This window comes from Felis catus, chromosome D3 (genome assembly GCF_018350175.1).
Source record: "Felis catus isolate Fca126 chromosome D3, F.catus_Fca126_mat1.0, whole genome shotgun sequence".
Lineage (NCBI taxonomy): Eukaryota > Metazoa > Chordata > Mammalia > Carnivora > Felidae > Felis > Felis catus.
In genome coordinates this window covers 55,061,169-55,088,526 of record NC_058379.1, presented here as the reverse complement: position 1 = coordinate 55,088,526, position 27,358 = coordinate 55,061,169, and the positions used below count along the sequence as shown (strand labels likewise).

The 27,358-nt window shown below is 38.4% G+C and overlaps 1 protein-coding gene across 9 annotated transcripts in view; it reads right to left on the bottom strand.

Annotated features, from left to right (window-relative positions):
* Positions 1–27,358, bottom strand: part of ASXL3 (ASXL transcriptional regulator 3) — a 177,906-nt gene that overhangs the window by 64,332 nt on the left and 86,216 nt on the right. For all 9 annotated transcript variants that reach the window (XM_023241867.2, XM_045042051.1, XM_045042050.1 and 6 more), the window contains 3 exons: positions 16,192–16,309; positions 15,114–15,233; positions 2,585–2,748 (listed from right to left, as the gene is read on the bottom strand). In XM_023241867.2, the coding sequence (XP_023097635.2) occupies positions 2,585–2,748; positions 15,114–15,233; positions 16,192–16,309 (402 nt within the window). The remainder of the gene's footprint in view (positions 1–2,584; positions 2,749–15,113; positions 15,234–16,191; positions 16,310–27,358) is intronic.

Genomic DNA, 27,358 nt, shown 5'->3' with positions numbered 1-27,358 from the left:
ACTGTATTTCAGCATGAAGTTAGCTGTTATTTCCCCACAAGATTTATTCTAATATCCTCTGTATTTAGCAAAGTGTATATAGTACATAATACATTCTCGGTCAGGACTGCTTGAATAATTTACCAGTGGACTCAATGTGGTATGAGGACAGGTATTGTGCCTTATTCATTGACACTTCTTTTTTTTTTTTTTCAACATTTATTTATTTTTGGGACAGAGAAAGACAGAGCATGAACGGGGGAGGGGCAGAGAGAGAGGGAGACACAGAATCGGAAACAGGCTCCAGGCTCTGAGCCATCAGCCCAGAGCCCGACGCGGGGCTCGAACTCCCGGACCGCGAGATCGTGACCTGGCTGAAGTCGGACGCTCAACCGACTGCGCCACCCAGGCGCCCCCATTGACACTTCTTATAGTGACTAGAAAAAAATGAGGAACAGCAACTGCTGTTACAAGCTGAATAAAATACTGGGCTTAGAATGGCCTTCCGGGTTACCAAAATATTCAGCTAAGTCGAGGACAGTTTGTCATTTCTTCATTCAAAAAGGTTTACTGAGTATCTTTTACACGCTACATCTTATTCCAGGAGCTGGGGATAGAATGGTAAGCACGAGACACCACATGCACATTGAGGCAGAGGGAACAGTTCTGCAGCTTAGAGATCAGGCTCTCCCACCACCCCAAAATGAAGTTTTCCTTACCTCCTGAGCTCAGTTCTCAGCCACACAAATTTGAAACCCGTGAGTCATTAGTGCCTCCTCCCTATTTTATCAAGTGTTATTTGACAAAATGTAAAACTGCTACCACTGGATGATGGTGGTGATGGTGATGATCACATGATCTTCCTCTTTAATTTCAGTGCTATTCTCCAAATCCAAGCCCTCATTTTGCCTTTTTGGAACAACTAAAATTGCTTCCTAACAACTCTTTCCACTTTTATGCTTCCCATCTCTAAATTTCCTTTCAATACTACCAGAACAATTTTCTTAAAAAGCAACAATCTTACTATATTATAGCTGTGCTCAAAAGCCCTCAATGGCTTTGCAAACACAGGGAGAACACTGTTCAGACTCTTTAGCCTCATACTCAAGGAATCTTCCAAAATTGACTTCCAATTTGTCTGTCCAGATTCTTTCGCACTGTTCCTCCAACAATCTAGACTCCCACAAAATTAGCTTCTGATTTTATATCTTTGAACCTTTCACTTGGTACATTTCCATCCACCTTATTCAAATTCTGCCTACATCCCAAGGCCCAATTCAAGGACCTTAAATTTGTCTCTGATTTTTCCCTTCCACATAGGAAAGCTCAATATACTTTGTGCTTTCCCCTCTAAACACACCTGCTTCTACCTCATATTTTGATTATTCACAAATACAGCCTATGTATCCAACCAAAGCATATTTAATCATTAATAAATACTTCACAGGCACTTACTCACTTTCCATTACTCCAAAGCACCTAAAACATACCATATTGATAGTAAATATTAAACAAATTTCCATGGAACGAAAGCAAACTCTCAAACAGAAATGTACCCAAAATCAAAATAATCTTTTCCTAAATATGAACAATAATCTCCACCAAAAAGATACATTCGAGTGGTAGAAAACCATAGCTCATCACATTTTAAATATATATGAAAGGAGACAGCTAAGTTAGAAGAAAATAGAATCAAATAAAAAGCTAAGAAAATTTATTCAAAGTAATATGGAAATATTGAATCAATCTCACCCATTTCAGTATACGGATGTATCTCTCATTTTGCGATGCAAATACATAAACACACACACACACACACACACACACACACACACACACTATGTCCATCAACTGGAAACTACACATGGTGTCAAAATTTATTGAAATAAGAATCACAAAGAAATTTTTCCTAGTTGCCATTTAATAACTTTTGTGAAATTTAATAAAAGTTTATGTGATGAAATATTTTTTCCTTTTCTTCTCTAAGGAAACAGCTTTAGATGATTGATGCCTGCTATTATGGGTCTATATTTGTATTTCCTTATTTTAGAGGCTTTTCAAAATACAAAAATAAACTTAAAGCATTTCCAGTTATACTAAAAAGAAAAAGATAAAAGGTGATTATTTATAGGCAATCATATTCATGATGATAGACTCTCAGAAGGCAACTGCAAACATAAATTTTAAACGCTTTTTGGAAAGAGTTGAGAATAAAAACATTTACATAATTTCTTAGAGACCCTGGCTTTTTATTGCTGCACTTCAATATTCCCTCCAGGCAAAGGAGCAGCTACTTCAAAGATTTATTTGATAATGGAATGTTTGATTTCTTTGTTTCCCCCTTCCAATGTGGAAAGGTCTGTTGTTTTCTCTCTACAGCAATGTGCTGTATTTTAAAATTTGAACTGGCTCTCTACTGATAATAAAAATGGCTCTGTTTTGGTAAATTAAAGAAACACACCAATGTTAGCAATGAATATATTATAAATACACTATATTTTTATAAAATGGTCCATCCATGTATCAGTCATCTTTGATAACAGAACTGCCATTTCACAATAATATATCTAGTGACTAATATCAAATGTCTAAAACTCCTACTTACCTGCCTATCCACTTCTGGGAGCAAAAGCAGGAGGTATTGTTGAAAATGCTGAGGTAAGGAAGCAAACGTATGTTTATTTATTAATGCCCTCAAGTTAGTGTTGACAAGAATAGATCCTGGGGTTTCTATGTCAATGTCCTCAGCTTTGGTCCATTTCAAGTGTCCTGTGATAAACAAGCAAGAGCATTAATTCCCTGTAGATTGGGAAAGACATGCACATGTACGTACACATATATGTACATATCAACCATATTCGATAGTATGTTTAATTCTGTCACTTTTAAAAGTGGCATTTCAGAAAAACTCTCCAAAGCTTCTTTGGGTTCCTGTCTTGTCTTAGTTGTCTTTTATTTTCACAATGTATACTTCACTCCATACCGTCCATATAGTTTTTATAGATGCTACTCAAAGTAGCACCAGGTTGAGATAAGGAAGTATTTTAATTATGGTCTTCCAATTAACCAGAAGTGTAAAATACTGTGGGAGCATAAATGGTAACAACTACAATTTTTATAAATTCTATAAGACCTAGGATTAAGAACGGATCTATTAATTTTAACAGAGATACTGGTAGCTAGCTGACAGCTGTGTGATTCCCCATGTATCAGGCGGAACACTAAGCACTGGGTTGTTTCAAAAGATTCCTATTCAGGGTAGTTGGAGGGTAACAATTTAAAAAGTGATTCTTTATAAAAAATACTAGCTTCGAGGTCTAAAATACCAATGCATTTTGAAGGATAATTTTACAACTCAAGGTACACTGACCTCCAACAGAAGGCTGTGTGTAGAGTTCACAACTCAAAATTATAACATACAAGAAAATAATCCACTGTAAGGAATAGTCAGTTGATGCATCAAACAGAAGAATTGCCACTTTCAGTTATGTGAGTTAAAGGAACACCTTGAATGTGAGTTGTTTTATCAGGGTATGTTTTAAATCAAGGGTCAGCAAATTATGGTCCATGAGCTATATCCAGTCCAATTTTTGTTTTGGTAAATAAAGTTTTGCTGGAACACGGTAAATGCCCAATTGTTTAGCTACTGTCGAGGTCTGCCTTTGCACTACAATGCAGAATTGAAGAGCTGTGTCAGAAATAGCATGACCTGTATTTACTCTCTAGCCCTTAACAGAAAAAAAACTGTCAACTCTGGTTTTAAATAATTAGAGACAAAAGACAGAATAAAGCCATTATTAATAAACAGGAAACCATGATAAAAGAACAGGCAGCTTTGAAACAGAATCAGAACGTCTAGAAATGAAAATTTAGTTCTTCAGTTAAAAAATGTAATGGACACAATAAAGAATTACTAAATAATTAAAATACAGAGTTAATGAAAATAGCTAGAATGGAGCATAAAAAAATGATGAGTCAAAAAACAGGATAGTGAAGAAATACGGGGATAGCATAAACAGTCAGAATGAACATCTATAGGAGTTTCAGAACAGTGGACAGAAGACCGGCAATATTTGAAGAGCTAATGACCAAAATTTTTAGAACTGAAAAAATGGCAAGAGTTCTCAGGTAAAGCGAGACATCAAATCTCAAGAAGGACAAATACCCACTTTCGTCTGATGTGTTGACATTATAAAACATCAACAATAAAAAGGATATTAAAAAACAATTTTAACAAAAATAAATTATGTCCAAAGAGATGACAATAAGAACACAGAAATCTTATGACTAAATAACAGATGGCAGTGGAATATCTTCAAAGGGCCAAGAGAATGTGAGCTGCAATCTAGAATTTCATTAATAAGAAAGTCTCTCAAAAATGGCAATGATGGCAATGAGAAAAGAACATTTTTGTATCCAAAATGGAAACTATCCTTCAGAGAATCTCACTAAATAATCAGTAGTGGGTATTTTCAACAAACGAAAAATTAAATCGAAGAAGGAATGAACGGGTTGCAGAAACGATGGTAAACTAAAAGACTAATAGATCAGAGCAACTCCAAGTAAATATTAATAGTGAAAAATAATACTAATAATTAGTAAGAGTTAAGTAAAGAAAATAAATAAGTTAAAGAGGAAATAAATTGGAAAATAACTGCATGCAAGATGTGAAGATGTGATTGAAATAAGAGCGCTATCAAACCCTGGCATTATTTGAGAAGGAAGAGGACAATAGCCTAGTTCTTTACTTGGTTAAAACTATAGATCTCACAGTTCACAAGTATGAGCCCTGCATCAGGCTCTGTGCTGACAGGTCAGAACCTGGAGCTAGTTTCAGATTCTGTGTCTCCTTCCCCCTCTCACACTCTGTCCCTCTCTTTCAAAAATAAATAAACCGTAAAAAAAAAAAAAAAAAAAAAAAACAACCTCTATAGGTAACCACTAGAGGCAATTAAAAAGAATGATAACTCCCAAATAAATGCATGGAAGGAAATCTCAATGAATCAAATGGAAGGCATAAAAGTAGAAAAACAATAAAAATTAAGTCCAACAAAATAAAAATAATATAAATGGATTTTCATACTTGATTTACAAAGTAATGCAATCCACCTATGTGATGCTTACAAGAAATATACTTAATGATCATGAGGAATGGATGAAAATGAAATAAAGACATACTAGCCAGAGACTCAAAACAACAAAATAATACAACAATATTAACATCAGACAAGATACACAGAGGTAGAAAACCTTATTGGGGATGAGAAAGAGCACTCCTTAAGTATAAAAGGAATAATTCACTGAGAAGATATAATGACCTTAAATCTTCATCCATTTAAGCAGCACATCATTCAAAAATTAAAACTGAGAGAATTAAAAAGAGAAAGTGCCATTACACAATGCTAGTGAGAAGTCTTAACATCTCCTACCAGAAACTGAGACATCAGACAAAAAAACTTGTCTTAATACAGAGAACTTTAACAACTCAATAATCAATGTTGAACTAATGAATTTAACATAGGTCACTGCACTGAGCTGTTAGAGAAAGCAATGTTTTGTCAGCACTCAAGGAACAGTAAAACAAACAAACCTGACCTATGAGTCTCCATAAATACTGATGAACAATATAAAACTTCATCTAATTAGGTAGCAATAACACAAACACAGCAACTCTCCAATCCTCCCATACCCATTATTTGGACATTCAAAAGCATACTTTTAAGTATTTCATAAGTAAAAGAAAAACAATTCAATGGAAATTAGAAAAAATTTGGATTCTAAATGACAATGCCAAAATTTGTGAAACACAGCTCGATTTAAAGGTAAATTTTACCAATTAGAGAATAGAAAAAGAATTGAAAATTCAAAAGTTAAGTGTACAAATGAACTATGCAAAAACTTGAAAAAAAAGGATTACAAAAATAAGAGTATACATTCATGAAACAGAAGGACAATGAAGACCATAAACAACCAAAAAAGGGTTTTATGTCTCGTTTTTTTTTTTTAATTAGGCTAATAAAATAGATATACTTCTGGTGAGAGATCAAATAAATAAAGAGGAATGAAAGGTAGGGCCATAAATCTAGATATAGCATACAAGGCAGATATAATGAAAAAGAGGTGTTAAGTGGTATAATACTATGAATTTATCCAATATCTTTGAAGACTTTTTAAGTTTATAAATACTCAAATTCAAAATACAAATCCTGAATAAATTTGCAAAACCCTTTAAAAAAATGGATAATTAGGCAACCTCCCCTACCCCACATACACACCAAACACATAAACAGCTCTAAAGATGACTTTTACCAAAACATTAAGGAGCTCTCTTAGCACTTCATTTTGTACATATTCCAGGGAATAGGTAAAGAAACAAAGATTTCCAATTCACTTCATTCATGAAGTTAATATAACCCTTTATTCCAAAATAAGGACAGGGGTGCCTAGATGGCTCAGTCAGTTAAGCATCTGACTCTTGGTTTCAGCTCAGGTCATGATCTCACGGTTCGTGAGTCTGAGCCCTGTGTCAGACTCCACGCTGACAGTGTGGAATCTGCTTGGGATTCTCTCTCTCCCTCTCTGTGCCCCTCCCCTGCTTGCTCGCTCTCTCACTCTCAAAATAATAAACTTAAAAAAATAACTGGGCGCAGGGGTGGCTTAGTTGGTTGAGTGTCCGACTTTGGCTCAAGTCATGATATCACAGGTCATGAGTTTGAGCCCCGCATCGGGCTCTGTGCTGACAGCTCAGAGCCCGGAGCCTGCCTCAGATTCTGTGTCTCCCTCTCTCTCTGCCTCTAACCCACTGGAATTCTGTCTCTGTCTCTCTCAAAAATAAACAAACATTAAAAAAAAAAAAAAAAAAGAACAAGGCCAGTATAAGAGAATATTCAGCCAACCCCACTTACAAAGACACAAAAAGGGTACAAAAGTTGTATCATTTAAAAAAAAACTAAAGCAAATCTGACATTTATTTAGTCAAGGAGATAGGTATACAGGTGTCTGCTTTATTCGTACTGTATCTGTATTTTTCTGTATGTTTGCTCTTTCACAATTAAAACAAAAAAAAGTCCACAAGGAGAAAAGAATTAGGGAGAAGTTTCTGTTCTCAACAACGGAGGCAAAAGCAAAACCTAGAGACGAAAAGGGTGACAAATGTAGGAAAGGAGTCTACTTAATTCTCATTTATGGCCTACATATTCTCATATGAAGGAGTTGAGGTCATTTACCAAGAGTGATTCTGACTGGGAGGAAGGTTGGGAAAATGAGAGAATTATAAGACTTTGAACCATGTTATAAGCAATATGAGAAGCAGGACCTTTGTGGTTGGTTACTATTTAGTATGGTTCAAAATCTTTAAGAATATCATTGATGAAAGAAGATTCAGAGAGGTATATAATCTTTTATGACAAACCCAAAAGATCTATTTCAAAGATGTCCAACTAAGCAAGAATATGTTCTATAATTTTGGAACAAAGACAGAGCAGAGAAACTTCTTGCTAAATTTGTAGCCATACAGGATGTTTAATTCCATTTTAATTATCCTCACACACTTACTCTTAATTGGCTTAAGAACAATCCAATTATATCTGATTGTCTTATCTCATTAAAGCTGGTACCTCATCTCCCTACAGCATTCAGAGGAAGAAAAAGATGTCATTTTAGTGTCTAATTCCTGGACACTAGAGACTATAAAGTAGCTGCAGTCTGGAGAAGGAGGGATGAGAAGCATCAGTCGCCAAAGTGCCAAAGTGAGAGTCTATGACATACACAAAGACACTAGGCTGGCCGCATGATAAAAATCATGGGGAAATACATCCAATCGGGTCAGGGAAATTCTCTATTATTTTGCCCAAGGGGAGTTCAAAGACCACCAATCCGAGTAAAGGCTGCTGACTGGAGCAGTTGATCAATGGGTAGTCTGTTGGCTTGAAGACTCCTATTTCGAAGAAGGGAACCCACAGAGAACTTATGCATAAAATGCACAGAGACACAGACATAACACTAACCCAGAGGGAAGAGGCACATGCAAGAAGCAGACCAGGGTCTTTCGTTAGAAGAGGCACTGCCCAAAGAAATACAAAACGTTCAAAATGAAAGAGTTCTTTATTGTCGCAAAGAAATAAGAGAGGAATGATTCTAAAAGAGCACAGAGAATAAAAACAGCCGTTCAAAGAGTCAGTGTAAGGTAGAGGGGATGGAGAGAAATTATCAGAGGACAAAAGCTAATCATCTACAACGTGATTCAATGTAAACTTCACAAATGAGGCAATTGTCTAAACAAGTCTATCGAGTAGCGCTGAATCTATTAAAATATAGTACTGACATTAAAAAACTATGGGGATTATTGTTAAAAAACAGAATATAAATGTTAACAATGTTGATGTTTAAAAATAATAAAACTAACAAAAATATGGGGTAGGAGGGACTATAATTATTCCCCTGTCCTTTATACTATATTGTCCAAAATTATAACGAGTAATCAAAAAAATCAGTTTTTCATGGTTTAATATCTTTGGAGACAACTTGTAGAAATGAACGTATCTTGTGGCGATGTTTAGCAATTTTGTTTTTCTGGTTTTATTTCTGTTCTTTTTATTATTCAGCTAAAATTAATTAAATTTAGCACTTTTAATTAAAATGGTTAATACAGTTTTTCTAAGATGATCTCTGGCTGTAGATACACATTAAGCACTGTAAAATCACCTTCTTCCACCAGGCGAGGATAAGAGAAATCTGAGTTAGAAGAGGTCCTTCACCCGACTCTGCTGGCACCCTGATCTCAGACTTTCAGCCTCTAGAACTCGGGTTAAGAGGCCAGAGTAGTAGGAGGACTCTATGCTTGCCTCGTAACTTGAACACTTTTAGATAAATAACTGGATCATTCTGAACACCCAGGAAATCTGTCTAAGGACCTACAGAACAAGCTGCATGACCAGGAGGAGAGAAGAGGCCACATGGTGGAGGGTAGGTGGTGAGGAGATGTGATTTGGGGGAGAAAGGGATCATGGGTACTGCGGAGAGGAGGGAGCCCTGATCACGGAGAGAGGAGACAGAGAAAAAGACAGAGGGAGCATCGCACAGGGGCTCACACAAGGAAAACTCTTCTCCAATGCCACTGACTGGAAAATGAGAGGGGCTGATTATCTTCAGTGTTTACAACCAGCAGAGCTCCAAGACTGGAGCTTCAGAGTTCTGCACCATGGATGGTATGGAGCCAGCAGGCACTGCAGCGCTTCTGTGGAGAAGGCAGGCAGAAGCCCAGGAGTAGATGATGCGGTCTGAGGATCCCCTGGGACACACTGGGCGAGATGTTTCCCCTTCTTGGAGTGCATCTGGGAGAGGTGGCATTGCCACACAGGGGACAAAAGAACTGGCAGGCACCATCGTGCTGCCCCATTCATTGGCACAGGCATAGTGATACCTGCTGAGGGTGGCTAAGCTGGACTCGGGCTTTTTGCTGTGCTTTCCTCTGAACTCCAAGCTCCTGCGTGTTGGTGTGACTGCCCTTCTAGGATAAACCAGCATCAGCTCCGCAGTGGCATGACCTTCCCCCAGAGGACCAGCACGGTCTGAGCCACGCTGGATCCCCAAAGTTCGGAGTTTTGAAACTCACCAGCAGGTCTGATAAAACATGGGTTTACTGTGCTGCTAAGCGAGCAGACGGCCCTGACACAAATGTCTCAGGTCGCTGGGACTCACGGGGGGGACCGTCTGCTCTCCTGTGAGGACTTTTCAGACAGTGGCGGGTGTGAACTCACCGGGGACAATGGAGAGGGCTGCTGCCGTTCTTCTCCCCTGCCCATCGGCATGACCAAACGATAGCGGCCAGCCCAGCACCCACAGAGGAGGCCAGAGCCACTTAAACCAAGCCCTGTCCCCCTGCACTCTGCAGGTGCTTCTTTACTAGGGCAAATGAGTGTGAGACACAGAGCAGCAGGTTCCTCCCCCAGAAGACCAGCACAAACTCCTACCAAGCCTGCTCACCACAGACTGCTGTAAAGCTTCAGCTCTAGTGGCCACAGATTAGGCCTCTTAACAAGCAGACCAGAACACACCTAGTTAAGATCTGGCACGTTCTGGATAAGGTCCAAACACTGCCCACTGCAGGCAAGGAGACGTTCTCCAAAGGACTGACCTCAGAGAAAGAGCAGCCCAACCACAGAACATAGCATACACCAGAAACATCTCCTAAAGCACCAGGCCCTGAGAAGTATATGACCTCTTCTTAATGAAGCCATTACTCCCGGGAGCAGGAAACACAGGCTCTCCCAACACAGCGAAGAAGACAAAGGCCTAGACAAAGTGCCAATATTTTTTCCACCTGTGCCAACTCACCATGTTATCGTATCCACTCCATCAGAGAGATACTCAGGGAAATATTCTCAAAATTTTCATACATAACCACAGTCAAGAACAAAAAATAACCAAGAGAAGACAAAAAAAACCCTAAGTCGCAAGTAATGGCCTCCCATTCTGAGTGATGCATTTCTTTTAAGTTTACTTATTTATTCTGAGAGAGAGTGCATGAGAGAAACAGGAAGAGGCGGGGGGGGGGAGGGAAAGAGAGAGAGAGAGAGAGAGAGAGAGAGAGAGAGAGAGAGAGAGAGAGAATGAATCCCAAGCAGGCTCTGTGCTGTCAGCAAGAGCTTGAAGTGGGTATTGATCTCACAACTGTGAGGTCATGACCTGAGCCCAAATCAAGAGTCAGACATTTAACTGACTGAGCTACTGGGTGCCCCATGATAAATTTCTCATAAAAGTTTCAACACTGGGGTGCCTGGGTGGCTCAGTTGGTTTGAGCATCTGACTTCAGTTCAGGTCATGATGTCACCGTTCATGAGTTCACGCCCTGCCATTGGGTGCTGTGCTGACAGCCTGGAGCCTGCTTCGGATTCTCTGTCTCCCTCCCTCTCTGCCCTTTCCCTGCTTGCTTACGCATGCTCTCCCTCAAAAACAAACACTAAAAAAAAAAACATTTAAAACAAAAAAGCTTCAACCTCACCATCAGAAGAACTAGAATGACTGAGGGATACTAAAGCTCAATTGTTTTTTATTGTGGGCTCCTAACCCTCTCCAGGGAAACTGGCATATGAAGGGACCTGACAGAGGTCTATGGTGCTTTCTTACTGCCGTGTCCTCAGGGAAGCACACCAGAATCCCTTGTGCCCCGGGCTACATGCATGAGCTTCCAAGACCCAGGAGACATCTATACCTGAATAGGGTGACTATCTTGTAGTTTGACTAGTTAAGTAATTGCTAGACAGCAAAAGGAAGCACCTAGGGGACAATCAGAAGAACTGTGTATCCTGCTAAGGAAATCTCACGATAAGGATGACAATTGAGACTGGATTTGGACTGGATTTACTTTAAGTTAGAACAGACTTACACCATTTGTTTTAATTCAGAATGATAGCAACAGGAGTTTTATACATTTACTGCCACCTAGAGAAGGCAAAGATAGTTAAAACTAAATGTCTAAAACTGTATGAATTAGAGGTCTAGCTCTTCCTGTCTGGCTGGCTCCTGGGTGTTGGCTGGGTTCATCTTTCCTTGCACTGGTTCTGCAACTCTACAAGAACGACCGGAACCCCAGGAGCACAGGACCATTTTTACTGAAGGATATGTAAGTATGCTGAAGTCTGTAGGATGCCTCATTCATCCAAACTTACAAACCCATTCAGCTACTTATAAATAATCCACTCAAACCTTATCCAGCACCTGCTAAACCAGAGGCATATAATGGGTGTGTGAGGACCTCAAAGACAGACATGAAGGTCCCTATTCCCAAGGAATTAACAACTTAGCGGCAAAGAGGGAAGAGCAAAATACAAATAAATATGCCTGAAGAACTATTCAATACCATCCTGATTCTAAAATGCTTCACAGCATGGAGAATTTTTTACTCTGTAAGATTCCTAAAGTCACAGAACATCAAAAATATTTTGTAAAGTTTTTATTTATTTTGAGGGAGAGCCAGCATGCATGAGAGCTGGGAAGGGGCAGAGAGAGAGGGAGAGGAAGAGTCCCAAGCAGGCTCCATGGTGTCAGGGCAGAGCCCGATGCTGGGCTTGAACTCATGAACTGTGAGATCATGACCTGAGCCAAAGCCAGACACTTAATCGACAACTGACTGAGCCACCTAGGCGCCCCCAAAACATTACTTTCTTAAAAAGACGTGGGTCATTGTCTAGAAATGGTTACATTAAGGCTCTTTCTTTTATTTCATTTACATTTTTTCACTGTTTATTTTACAGGAGGCTTCATAGCACTGCTGACTTCACTTGCACAGGATAAGCTATTTCACCCTGTTTGCTGGTTAGTCATCAGTCACCTTTCTTTCCCTGTAATCAGCTTATTTTTGACAGTTTTTTTTACCTTAATTGACTTAATTTTAAGTGCTATCTTCTTCCTCCATCTGCTTGATTTTACAGGATCAGCCAGGATGTCTTAAGAGTGGCTAGCTTTCGCTTCATGTGTAACTAGTGTAGCTGCATTTGAACACTGACAGCAGACTCATCCTGTCACAGAGTGTCCTGCTGCTCCTCAGTGGGGCCTACAGGTCCAGGGCATGGGCTAGATGATTTGACATAGATAGCCAACATAATGGTCAAGTCCAGAGTACAGGCTAGATGATTTGACATTCAGATACCCAACATAATGGTCAAGTCCAGGGCATGGGCTAGATGATTTGACATTCAGATACCCAACATAATGGTCAAGTCCAGGGCATGGGCTAGATGATTTGACATTCAGATACCCAACATAATGGTCAAGTCCAGGGCATGGGCTAGATGATTTGACATTCAGATACCCAACATAATGGTCAAGTCCAGGGCATGGGCTAGATGATTTGACATAGATAGCCAACATAATGGTCAAGTCCAGAGTACAGGCTAGATGATTTGACATTCAGATACGCAACATAACGGTTTAGACTCTGGAGTTAGCTATGTCTTGGCTTTTATCTTAGCCATGTCATTTACGGTAAGCCTCCTTAACCCTTGGGGCCTCAGCTTCTTCAGCTGAAAAATGAACATAATTCCACTGTACATAACTGAAGGCAGTATTGAATGAGATAACTTCTGTCAAAATACCTAGACCATGGCATTAAATATGGGCAGTGAATATTATTTCACTTCTACATTCTTTCAATGATGTAGCTTCATTATTCTACTACTTTGCAGTCCTAAAAAAAAGGTTAAAAAGAACTCAGTGGTCTTCTTTATCACCTTTTTAATTTGCTAACAAGCCAGCTGAAATATTCTGACAACACAATTTTTAACATGTAAGATGTTTACTGCCATGTAGGGCTTCTAGGTAACAATAGCCAGAATACAAGAGATCCTGACTAAAGACCTGAACACCTGACAGGATCCTGATCACCTAATACACACTCCACTTGACTTCCAGTACTGAAGTTAGCTAAGTAATTAAATAGGGTGGCCTCTGTGCCTTGAATTTTCTTAAACTCATGATATGGCATTGGCTTTACTGAGGTTGGTAGCAGGCCATTTTTAACTGAAGGTCACTGACTTTTAAATTACTTACGATACAATAACATGACTTTTTTTTTTTAGTACATTCTTTACATGTCACTCTCCCAGTATAGTTTCCTATTTTAGAAACTACTTCTATTAAATTACAAACTTTACAACACCCAGAAGACTAGAAAAAAAAAAAAGCCCATCAGTGTATATGTAACTGAGGTTATACACAAACACATGTTCATGCATTGGGGCTACACAAAAATTATAAAATTATTTAGCCTTGGAAATAATGCAAAAGAGGTAATTATACTACATGCCAAGAATGTAAAACAAAAATAAATTCTGCTTCCCCAAAGAAATCTTATCTAAAGATATATAAATCCTATTCAAAGACTTTTTATTGAAAGCAACAGGGTGCCGGGCTGGCTCAGTTGGTAGAGCATGAGACTCTTGATCTTGGGGTCATGAGTTTGAGCCCCATGTTGGGCGGAGAGATTACTTTAAAAAGTTAAAAAGAAAGAAAGAAAGAAAGAAAGAAAGAAAGAAAGAAAGAAAGAAAGAAAGAAAGAAAGCAAGCAAGCAAGCAAGCTCCCAGGATTTACCAAAATTCCTGGTACATGTGATTGATAGGCAATCAATAAACCCAGATCAATAAACCTTTCCTACAAAGTTACTAACCTGAACTTTATTCTATACGTAAATATAGAATCAAGTTATAAAGTTAAACACTTGCTTGAATTCTATAAACACATGAACTGCAAATAAGAATTACCCTAAGTTGCCAAGAAAGTAAGTGGCAGAACCAATAAAAAAGTTCAGGTCAGTAACTTTGTCGTTTCTACCAACCATTTCACAAAACATTACAACGATCCAGGTCATCATCGTTACCCTTGCTCAGAGGTGAAATAAGTGAAAGAAAGAAGCCATTAGGTCCAGACATCCAACAAGGCAGATTCGGTAGAGAATTACAATGTTCAGCCCCAGATGTGGGGTTTTTTTTTTCATCTTTTTCATTCTCATATTACGTTTTCCCTGAATGCTGCTGTTGAATTCCTGGTGAAAGTTATCAGGAAGGAAATCTGCAGAGGAAAACCCGGTGCTGAGTCTCAGGACCCAGGGACTGTGTCTCCCACACTTGTCGGCAGTTTTACACTGTTTTTCCGACAGGCACTGCTGAATATTTCAAGCAGCACAGATGACAAGCGAGGCAGAGCAGTTTTACTGCAGCAGGACCCCACTGACAATGTCCTCTATGGTTCAATGAACTCTTTACAAAAAGTTGCCTTTTTCCCCCAATACAGTATATTCCAATAAACTGAAACCTGGCTGCAGGAACAAAACATGGCATAGGAGATAAAATCATGACTTGGCAGATAATTTCTTGAATACACAGATCGTTTTAAATCTCCAACCTTTAGCCTCTGCTTCACCCAATAATATCGTGTACAGATTCAGCAATACACTTAAGACCAGTCTGTTGGAACTGTATTTTCTTATTTAGTATCTTTTCTGGTTTAAATAAACTAGATAGAATTTTAAGTTTCCTTGTTTATCCATTAAAAAAATGTCCTAAGAATTTTCTGTAATTTCACTGAAAAAGATACAAATCTCTAAAACGTGAAATGTCATAGGCTATTGAACACTCACCCAAACCAGACTTTTTTAATCGTTTTAAGTGCTGACTTGTTTGTTTTCCAGTGGGAGATTTTTGCCCATGTTTCATTTCTTTATCTGAACTGTCTGCTTCACCATTTTTAGATTCGGAGCCTAAAAAAGGAAATAGTTATTATGTCATTATCTTCCTCTTGCTGTCCTTGAAAAGAAAAATCTAAAATTGTTTCAAAAACCATAGATATAATCTCCTTTTCTATAAGTTAATTCACTACCTTTGGCCACAATCTGATTCCTCTACTGGATATAAAGAGAAAAGCCCAATAAATCAATCAAACAGAACAAAAAGCAGGAACAGATGGCCTAATAGTGGAGTCAAAAACACGTTCTCTGATCTGATAGCTTTTAAAAGAAACACTCAGATCTTTTGTAAAAACACACGAATAAGCTTCAACAATACTATACCATTTAGAGACCATGCAAGACAGAGACGGAAACATGAAGGCACAAGAGAGGCTTGAAGAGAAGGAGAGAGCAAACCTCTAGAAATAACTTTATGCTGAAACAGGAACAGAAAATACACACATCAATCTATAATAAATAGAATGGTACATAGCTGATAAAGTGACAGAAGGTAAATTAGAAGAAAAGGTCAGGGCTGCGCTGAGGTGAGAAGAATGTTCCCGGAACACAGAAACTAATAAAGGATGCCCGATTTTGCAGAAGACTGAAAAACAAATTCACACTCACGGAAGAACTGCTTTTGATGGCATTACACACCAGCATGGGGTCCACCATTAAAGTTCAACATTCAAACAAAAGCCAAAGCCACAACAAAAAAATCCACCTAGCAGTCCCACACATTTTCTTACACCTATTGACATCAGCAAATGAAGTCCTTTGATGATGAACGAGCTGGTGCCTTTTATTTTCTTAAGAACAAAATGCCCTGTTAGTTTTGAATCACTGAAAGAGTCAAAAGTATAAAAAAATTAAAATGAAACCTCAAGTAGAAATATTATTCAGTTGCAGAGCAAATCTGTGACATCTCTCGCAGTGAGGAAGTCTCCTTCGGGCAGAAACTGGCCAAGCATACAATATTTGAGCTCTTTACCTGAAGGCGAATCCGACTGCTCATCAGACACCTTTAATGGTGTCAAAACAACACGAGGAACAGTCTTGTTTACCATCATTGAGACTCCATTTCTTCTTTTCTGCTGCTGCCTCAAAGCCTACAAAACATGATAATAAAATATAACATAAAAATATAGCCAAAATGATTTCTCATGATTGAATTAAACGGTCCATTTGCCCACCATTAGATACCACCTCTTAAGAGACTTAAATTCCACAGAGTCACTAATTTATCCTGATCCTTAATGTCATTTTCATGTCATTTTCCCTCAAAAGCATAAAATCAGGCTTTGGCAAAGGGTATCAACCTGAGAGCGTTTTGGGGTATAATTCTGAAAACAAAGCAGCACTTAAAGGTTTGTTCTACCTCGGCAGCGTGGCTTGGGAGCCCATGGAACTTGAAGCCATGGCTCCCAAGTAAAATAAATGTAAAATAAATGTTTCAAGACCAGGATAAAAATATATGTGTCTGCACTTCTCTTGCAGGTGCGTCCTCTCCAGTGCACTGCTCAGTCAATCAAGTTAACACCGAGTGTCATCAGTATGTACAGCAGGTAAGGACTACAGTATTGATGCACTCACTCAGCCGTGGGGAGCGCTGCACAAAATCACTGAACATGGCAGGAATCATTTATTTCTGTGAAGGGAATCAGTCCTAATCTTGGAAACCTTGCAGCACTCGGCTTCTGTCTGCTTGACTTTGGGCATTAACCTTCAGAACACGAACATGACGGCGTTCTGGCAAATCCAGGAAAAAAAAAAATTGATACGAGAATAAATCTCTCCAAATGGGAGTGCTTTGTGTTTCATAAATGAATCAACCACAGCGATGATAATGTAATAAAAGACATTTAAAAGTTCTGAAATACAGCTTATCCAGTGGATCGCTTTACACAGAAAATTACCTGTAATAAAAAGGGTATTCAGCACACGAAACTGAAGAGACATTAAATTCCCAGTTACAGGGAGGCTAAAATTCCTCAAAAGGTTAAAAGGCTGACCACAGACAGTCTCAAACATTTTTATTCCTGGCTTCTGTGTCATTTCTACCAATTTTATAACAACTCAGTTACTTGATTAATGTTCTTCGACCAGAAGTTGTCACAACCTCCTAAAATACTGCACCGACTATATATCCCCTGCTGTCAGAAACAATGTCACTGTATTTGCAAAGGGTATTAGTTGAATGTCCAACTTGTAGACCATAAGATTTAGCAATCAAATAATTACAGAAGTGAAAAATTAAACACCCCTTAAATGAGAGAAAGCAGATCCGGATGAGATTTAGAACCAGATGGCAAAGCGAGTGGCTGGGGGAGTCTATTACAAACGATACTGTTGGCTATTAGTAACACAAGCAACTTCCCTTCAATTCCTACATCTCCTGAGCTTTTGTCAAATACCAGGCACCATGTGGGGACAAGAGATCAAACCCGAATAAAATGCCCTCCTCCTCACCTTTCGCTTGCTGTCAATAATATATTTAATGAGAACATGTGTGCCATAAAATATTTAGGACATTTACTACTCTTTTTTTCATCAAGGTGTACATAACTGCATAAATGTCTATAGCCTGGTGTAAAAGCTCAAAGCCCTTTATAGACATTAACCTATCAATCCAATAACAAAACAGAATGAGGCAACACAGTGCCTCGAATTACAATTAAGACCATTTTTGCCTACTACGTAAGACTTCACAAAACAATAACCTGTGTACAAAGAATGATTAATTTTTAAGAGTCTATACATCATAGATTTCGACTATTTCCCTTCGCAATCCAAGTGGGTATTTTAAAAAATATTCATTTTATGTTAGGGTGGATAGGTATATATTTGAAAATACCGCTTAAGAAAAAAAAATTAAACACAGGTGCTACCTAGAAACTGGAATCATGAAGTTAAAGATGCCATGTCTTTTCATAGCATTTTTGGTAGATAATAACTAAAGTAATAAACATTTTGTCCTGAGAGGACTCTACTATAGAAAAATTAGCAGCTGGACAGATAGCACACATGACAGAGATGGAGGAGGAGGAGGAGGAGGAGGAGGAGGAGGGAGAGGGGGAGGGGGAGGGGGAGGGGGAGGCAGGAGGAAGAGAACCACCACCACCGGCCACGCCAGCACCACCCAGAGCGTCAACGTGCAGCCACGGTAGGGATAAAGGAATACTAATCAGTATTGAGACCATTTCAATGATTTTTTTAAAATAAATACGTACACAGAAATTTGAATGAATATTTCTTAACACAGTATTTTTAATTTTTTTTTTCAATGTTTATTTATTTTTGGGACAGAGAGAGACAGAGCATGAATGGGGGAGGGGCAGAGAGAGAGGGAGACACAGAATCAGAAACAGGCTCCAGGCTCTGAGCCATCAGCCCAGAGCCCGACGCGGGGCTCGAACTCACAGACCGCGAGATCGTGACCTGGCTGAAGTCGGATGCTTAACCGACTGCGCCACCCAGGCGCCCCAACACAGTATTTTTAAATACTGAAATGAAACAACGTCTCTCGGTGACCAAAACTAAATGTCCCCCAATTAAAAAAAATATTTTAAGTGTATTTAAAATATGCACACTTTCCTGTTTTACTTCTGAAAAACACGCATTATATTTGACCCCAAGTAACATTTCTACGGGCAGATAAACAAAAATTGGGGAGTCTTTGTTTACTGCGAGGCCAGTCACAGCAGTGAAGCAGCAGGCTATGAGGCAAACTCAAGGAGTACCACAGTTCAGTTATTAGAAGGAGCATCTTGATCACATTTACTAGATTCATGGTCACTTTAGGCTAACTTGCAGATTCCAATTCACTTCCCAGAAAGCAGGATTTATTTGACTCTGGACACTAAGGACACCTTCCAAGCAGATCAAAATGTGGATGGAGGTAGAGGCAAACCGTGCTAAGTGAGGGATTTGGGATCGTGTGGGCTCCAAACAAGAAAACTCTGGCACTGGTCATGTCCATGAGGCTGGCTGTAGTACAATGGTTCCTGTATTAATAGTGATCCCTGTTTTCTTGTTGTAGGGTGTTCGTCCAGCAAGTAACGAAGCTAGTCGTTCATGGGTTGTTTGGTTACATAACTCTATTTCTGCAACAGCAGGCACATCCACCACTCACACATATACTGCGTGTCTCCTCACAATCCCTTGAAAAATGTGCAGTGCTCTTTTGGAGCACATCGGCTGGGGTGAGACAATGACAGTGGGACGCGGAAGTGAGTGGGAAAGCACATATCCCATTGGAAGAGGCAGTAAGTACTCAACAGATGCGACACAACTAGATTTTTAGGTGAGTCTTCCTGTTTTTGAACAATGTACCAGACAAAACAAAGATGACTGAGCTAAACTCGGGCTGAGGGCACCAACCTTCGAGACCTACTACGCACCGATCCCAATGTTCCTCACCTTACCAGATGAATGAGTCTAACCATTGCCCAGCAGAGGGCTTATAATGTGAGGATCTGTAGAGGAACAGGGACTGGCGCGGAACCATCTTACTGACTGTGTGGTGCACTGGGTAAGGGCAAGGTTGCAGAGGCAGAGAAAGAATTAACTAACCAGCTGAGTAAGGTTGGGTAAATTACTTGGGCAAAATGTCCCTATAAAACAGAGACAATAGTGTTGGTAAGATGTTTTAAATACGAAATCACAGAACAATATTTAACGCTATTTGTAGCACATAGTAAATATTCAATAAATGTTAATTATATCTATCTAATTTACTCATTCTGTAATGAATGCATTTTTTGAGGACTTACCGTTGTAGTCCAGTATACGCACTGCTGATCCATAGCAATGAATAAGACAAAAACATTTTGTCTTCATTATTTCACATTTTAGCAAAAGACTGACAAGGAATCACAGAAAATAAACATCATAGTTTTACACACACACACAAGTACTAAGAAAATTATGCCAGGATGATGAGGGAGAATAACTGGGGTGGGAAGGAAAACCTCTTGGGGGGTGACAGTTGAGAGGAAATCCAAATGACAAGAAGAACCAGCCATGTGAAGATGGCAGAATCTCCAATCAGTTTAAAAAACAGTACTGAGGCCCCTATCAGGAAAATTCTTCGGCGGTTCAAGGAATAAATAGCCAGGGTAGCTGGAAAAAAAGACTAGGAAGATTACAGAAATGGAAAAGAATTCCCTGAAAAGATTGCCAAGGGTTTATTAGGAACAGGGGATTTATGGCCAAAGCAAAGGCAGCTGTACAACCCCAGTCTCTTCCCACAGCCTACAGTGACCACACTGGTACTTGTGCACTGGAGATGTGAAAGAGGCCTCGCAAAGAGAAAGCACTGGGTGTCTTCCAAGAAATAAGTGCACTCTGCCTTTACGCACTTCTTCGGCATACAACTATAAGGCTCCACTGCATGCAGTACATGGCACCCCACACCTTGGACAAGCTTCCCAGCAGTTCTGAGCATTTTGAGCCCTTTAGGGAAGGGTCCTTTAACACTCCAGTAACACTTCTGCCTCAGAGCCTCTGCATGAATTCTTTTCTGTGCATGTACGCTCTTCCCTCAGGCATCTGAATGGTTCGTTTCCTCATATACTTGAGTCTACTCATTGCCTTTGCCCATCTGGGCTGCTAGAACAAGATAACACAGACTGGGTAACCTGTAAACAACAGAAATTCATTCTACACAGTCTGGAGGCTGGAGGCCTGAGATCACAGCGCCAGTGTGAACCTATGAGGGCCCCTCCTTTAGACTATGGGCTTCTTTTTGTATCCTCTCGAGGCAAACAGGGGCTAGGGAACTGTGGTAGGGTCTCTTTTGTAAGAACACTAACCGCGTTTAGGAGGGCACGGCCCTATTGGCCTAAACACTTCCAAAGACCTCATCTTCAAATACCATCAAATTGAAGATTTCAATTTATGAAATGTGGGGAACACAAACATTCAGGTCACAAACTCTTACACTACATTTCCCACCATATTCTCCATCCCCAACATCCACTATGCCTTATTCTCCTCCCATGGAAAGTATATTATACTGTGTAATGTCATTTTCTCTTCTCTTCCCCAACCTAGAATACAGACTCTATGAAAGACAAGGATTTTCATCTTTTTTTTTTGTTCACTAACATATTCCCAGTGACTAGAAGATGATATGGGCTATACTAGGTGCTCAGTAAATATTTACTAGGTATAAATAAAAAACTCATAAAAATAATTTTAATAAAAATAGAAAAGCTCTCATCTATTTCTCTGTAAATTATATTACTGGTTTATTCAAAAGGCAGAGATTGGCATGGAACAATCAAGAAATAACTTTATTCTCCTAATGTTGCCTTCACATGTGTTCTGACCAATTTCCCTTTTCCATTTCTGGACAATACTTTACATACAACATACAGCTTTTCAGGTCATCTTCAAGCATTTACACAGTCTCATTTTTCAGGCTTAAAAACATGAGTTTGACTATAAAGCCTTCTTTCTGCTCTCCCAGATCACACCAACGCTTCGGGTCAAAAACTACATTAGTTAACAGAATCCTGATTTTACTCTTCCTCCATTTTCTTCCTCTATTTCTGGGCTCCCCAGGATTGGGAGTTGAAAAGGAGGTGAATAATAGGTCAAAGTTGTCTCATCCAGTATTACCACAGTCACAGAATTACAATCTTTGGGGAGGCAGGAGGCCAACTGCTAGATTTGGATGGCATACATTATCTAGTTATATAGATAACGTTACCTATGTATTTATCATCTAGTTATAACTATATATGTATATATACACACACACACACACACATATACACACACACACATATAAAAGTGTATATGTACATATGTATATATGTAGGTGTGTGAACACAAATAAAAATAAACATATAAAATATAAATGAGAAATATATATATGTATACATATATACATATATATGTATATACACATACATACATATACATACATATATACATACATACATATAAAATCCCATCCTTCATGAATGTTTCTGTCTGAGTCTTTCTCTCACTTAGACTGTGCCTCCTTTCACCAAGAGAGAGGATGTAGGAGAGCTCTATACACTTTAATAAAATCTCCTTGGTTAATACTCCTCCAAATAAATCTTGAGCTATTTTTTTATATCAACTATTGATCCATGATCAAGGGCCGTCTAGGCTTCTTTCACTAAGTCCTTTGAGGTTGTGTCAGGCACCTCTCTTTACAACAGGTATACGTGTATCCCATTGTCCTCAGTTTTGAGCTTTAGCTAAAATTCCAGAAGAACAAGAAAATTCCTGTTTTATACTCTGCTACAAATATAACAGAAGTTAAATGTAACTTAGTTTATCATTATCTAAATTTGGATATCCCAAAGCCTGGACAATAGAAAGCCACATAATAGATTAAGAAAATGAGACTAGGAGAGTCACTTTAGATGGTGGTGGGAGGTTTGTTCTTCACAAGGGTACCCTAAAAGGGAGATTTTATTTTGCTGTGATAAATTACAAAAGGTGCCTTTTTCTACTTCACACCAAAGGTCTCAATTAGCTAGAGGCAGCCCTGTTGATCAATCTATAACACTGCATTACTTTGACACTGACATTATGTAATGTCTTAACGTATTAGTCTTGATTCATTTTAGGGGGATGATATCATTGAGGTACTTCCAACTAATCAAGTCTTAGCTATACTTTGAAATGCTAATGGAATATCTCATTGAACAAGTTTAAACCCTGTAATTTTAAAGCCAGGAACACACGTTATCAAAACGTTAAGAAGACGGCAAGTGTAAATGAGTCTACTATGAAGGAATGTACCTCTCAGCTGTCCACGTATATAATGTCCAACACACCCAAGCTACACAGAGTACATGGCACCAACCAAGTTTAATACTTCCAGGTACTATTCAGTATGGAAAAAAACAAAAAACAGGCTTCAACTTGGAAATGAACTCACTTTCTAAAGTAAGTTCTAAAGGAAAACATAACAGGAAACAAACATAACAGAGCTAAACCAGTCAGGGAAAAGTAAAGATCCTATCATACATCAATTACAATTCTGGCTTTAAGCAAAAGGAAAGAAATCAAAAGATGCTGACTGAGCATCCTTTTCTCTAGAGATGTATTGTGATATTCTCTTGTAGAAAGAGACCCAAAAAAAGCCTTTAAATAAACATTTCATTTTGTAAACAGAAAGGCTTGTCAGATAACTCTAGAAAAAAAATTGAATGGTTCTTGTTTTTACTCTAATGAAAAATAAAATAAAACCTAAAATCACAGGCTCTGCGCTCACTTGGAATTTGCATAAACCAGTAATGCCTGCTTTATTTTAATAGAGAAACAATATTAACAATGTAACTTAAGAATGCACTGAATGCAATAAGTCCTTTACTGAAAAATGTGAAAATACCACATGCTGTGAATGCTAAAATAATTAGAAATACACACATACAAAACAGCTGGCTGTGTCAGGCACCACCAACTTGCATTGTTGCTAGTATGATAAATGTCAACGCCCATGTTCAGAAACTGCCATCATGCAACATAACCTTTGGAATTTCACAGTAGTGGTCAAACATATAAAGCTAAAGCAAAATACCAAGAACATATCTGCTTTGTGATATGAAGAGGGAAAAACTGCCTAAAACTGCCACTTTATGAAAAAATTCTACCACCCTAAATAAATAATGAAGGAACTCAAATAAAACAACAGCAACAGCATAGAAAGGTTCTACTCTCCACCATGTTACATCCCATAACAGACTCATCCTTCCTTAATGTTACATTTGATTCTGCTGTTTAAAAACTTCCAAAATTTAATCTCTCTTAATTATCCTTCTTTAAAATTCAAAATCTAATCATTTCATACTTTTTAAGATCATTACAACTAAAAAAAAAAAAACAAGGTGAAAAGAAGACAGGGAACAAGGTAATAATCAGCAATCTGCTACTCTCCAGAGGCTTCTGACTATGTTTTATTTGGAATATGCTTATTCAGAAAAAAATAATCTACTGAGATGACAATATATTATTCAGGTAATTGTATCTAACATATGATGCTAACTAACATTTTGATGATTAGAAAGTAAAAGGGACCCAAATACTTAGGAGCAATGACAATATTCTGTATCAACAGGCAAGGGACATTCTAGCCTCCCTATCGTCCAGCCTATAATTACACTGCAATCCGGAGTGCTGCAAAGTACCAGAGCCACTCTCTATGGCAACATGCTTCAGGTGGGGGTGGTGGTGGGGGCGGAGACAAGGCCTCAGATCTGAGAAATCATGTCTGGCTTAGTTTGCATGAAGGCTTATTTTAAATTATTATTATTATTTTTTGCTACATTTAGTTTTACAAAGCTACTGGGTTTTGTTTATTTTCTTTTTTTCCACCTACTTCTTTCTAAGATTCTACATGGGCCAATATACACTTTTATTACTAGAGTCCTACTGACTCAGAATATACTTCTAGTAAAAAAAAAGAGCTATATATTTGATATAGTTGAGTGTCTACCATTATAAGTGTTGACGCTGAGCATAAGCAGTCTGTGTTCGAAAATAATATTAATGACTTTGCTGTCTTGCTTTCCTTACATTATACAAATACTGAAGAATGTAAATGTCCTTGGATATCATACTACATACTACATACCATATGCTAAAAGGCAGTATTCGTTAAGAGGGAAGAATCTAAAACTATGATTCTGGGTTCAAATATCATCTACCAAACTCACTAGCTGGACAATTGTGGGCAAGTTAGCTAAAGTCTCTGGGCCTTATTTTCCTCATTTGAAAAATGGGAATACTAGTACACACATTAAAGGATTTCTATAAGGATTCAATGACATAGTATATATAAAATGCAGAGCATAATGTCTAGAATTCAGAGAAGTAAATATCAGCTAATGTAATTATTATTAGGGTCATTCAGCTGGCCCTGCATTCATGAGATTATGACTTATACATGCATTTATACACACAAGAACATATTCACAAGTAGAGAAAACACACACACATATATATATGTATATATACATATATATACATATGTGTATATATATATATATATGTATATATATACACACATACATACACTTAGAACGAATTCTATTTGGTCATAGCCATCCAACTATCCAAAAGAAAAGAAAGCTGCAAATTTGCTGAGGCTGCTACAATTTAAAATGCTTCATGTTCAGTCAATTTTTGAAATGCTGTCTTAAGAAATTCAGCAATTACAGGGAATCTGGGCAAAATTCTGCAAGAACAGCTTTTTTCTAAATGTATTTCCAATATGAATTTGATTATTAATCTAACATTAGCATATCTTTTACATATTGTGCCATATTCTCACTGTAGCTAATTTGCTATTTGGTTATATAATATGAAATCTTAAGAAATTAGTACTCTTCTAGGACATGAAGAAGCTTACAGGACAGGTTTCTTAAAACAAGGCTTAAATCCTAAGCAAGCAAGTGGCAGTTCCCATGAGCACATGCTCTACAGCAAAACAAAAACACTAACTCAAAGTTAAAAAATGTTTTAGTAATGGTAAAACATGTTCCAGTAATATGAAACATGTTCCAGTAATATGAAGCCTAAATGAAGAAAGTAAAAAATAATGGGACATAACAATACATGGATTTGAATCTCTATCTTTACATTCATACACAGGGATGTTTCATAGTGTACATAGTTTTTAAATCACTGCCCTTCAAAAGTATGACTTTCATTTATGATTGTATCTATGTTTCTTAAGTGCTACAAGTACCAGTATCCAGCTTTGCATCCTTTGTTCTATCCCGGTTAGTATTTTATTATCTGCATCCTATTTGCCGCCTGAATGAGCCTTTTCCCAGACTTCCCTGTCATCCATCCTTTATTTCGTCAATTAAAAAGGGATCTCAACACTGAATTCCATTTTGTTCTTTGATTTAAAACATTTCACAAGACAGAAATGGCAAGCTCACCAAAGATTATTTGATGCAACACTAATTACCTTAAATACAATACCAATGAAAGGAAATACTGCAATTTCGATAATTAGTAGAGAATAGAAAAGTAATTTTAAGTCAGTATAAAAATGTTGAGTTTCTTTCCTAAGTGTCCTTGTTTGAAGTAGAGGAGAAGGTACATGGAGACATTCTAAGTCTAGGAGATTGCATATGACTATTAAGAACTTTACTGGTTAGTGAGACTTAAAAAAAATTAACTATTTAAAAAACATGATTTCTCGGGGTGCCTGGGTGGCTCAGTCAGTTGGGCGTCCGACTTCAGCTCAGGTCATGATCTCACGGTCTGTGAGTTTTAGCCCCGCGTCGGGATCTGTGCTGGCAGCTCAGAGCCTGGAGCCTGCTTCGGATTCTGTGTCTCCCTCTCTCTTTGACCCTCCCCATTCATGCTCTGTCTCTCTCTGTCTCAAAAATAAATAAACATTAAAAAAAATTAAAAAAAACAAACATGATTTCTCTTTCCTTGTTATAAATTTATCACTAGAATGATACTTCTCTTCCTAGACTTGGTAAGGGCCTGAAGGAGGTGAGATTGAGGGGGCTGTCACAGAAGGATCAAAACAGGAGTGCCTGGGTGACTCAGTCAGTTAAGCGTCCAACTCTTGATTTCAGCTAAGGTCATGATCCAAGGGTCATGGGATCGAACCTCGTGTAGGAATCCACAATGAACATGGAGTCTGCTTAAGATTCTCTCTCTCCCCTCTCTCCCTCCCTCCCTCCCTCCCTCCCTCTCTCTCTCTCTCTCTCTCCCTCTGCCCTGCTCAGGCTCTCTCTCACTCTCAAAAAAAAAAAAAAAAAGGATCAAAATAAAATATGTAAGAGGAAAGCAGTTAAACAAGGGAAAGCCATGAATTTTCACATGAACAGCCACGTACATAAGCTTTCCACTTATTGACAGTATTACCATCCTGCAATGTCCCCATCTAACCACAGCATCTCCTCTCCTCTTGCACACACAATTCAGAATCTGCCAGTGTGGCAGCAATAGCTAACATTTACTGAGTGACTATAACGGGTCACTCATTGTACCATGTGCTTTCAACTTCTCACCTCACTTGATCCTCAGGTCATTCCCATGTGAAAGGTACTATTATTTTCCACATTTTCTAGAGAAGAAAGTCGAGATTCAGGGAAGAAAAGTGTCTTGCTGAGAGTTGCAAGAATTCAAGCCAGGGTATCTCA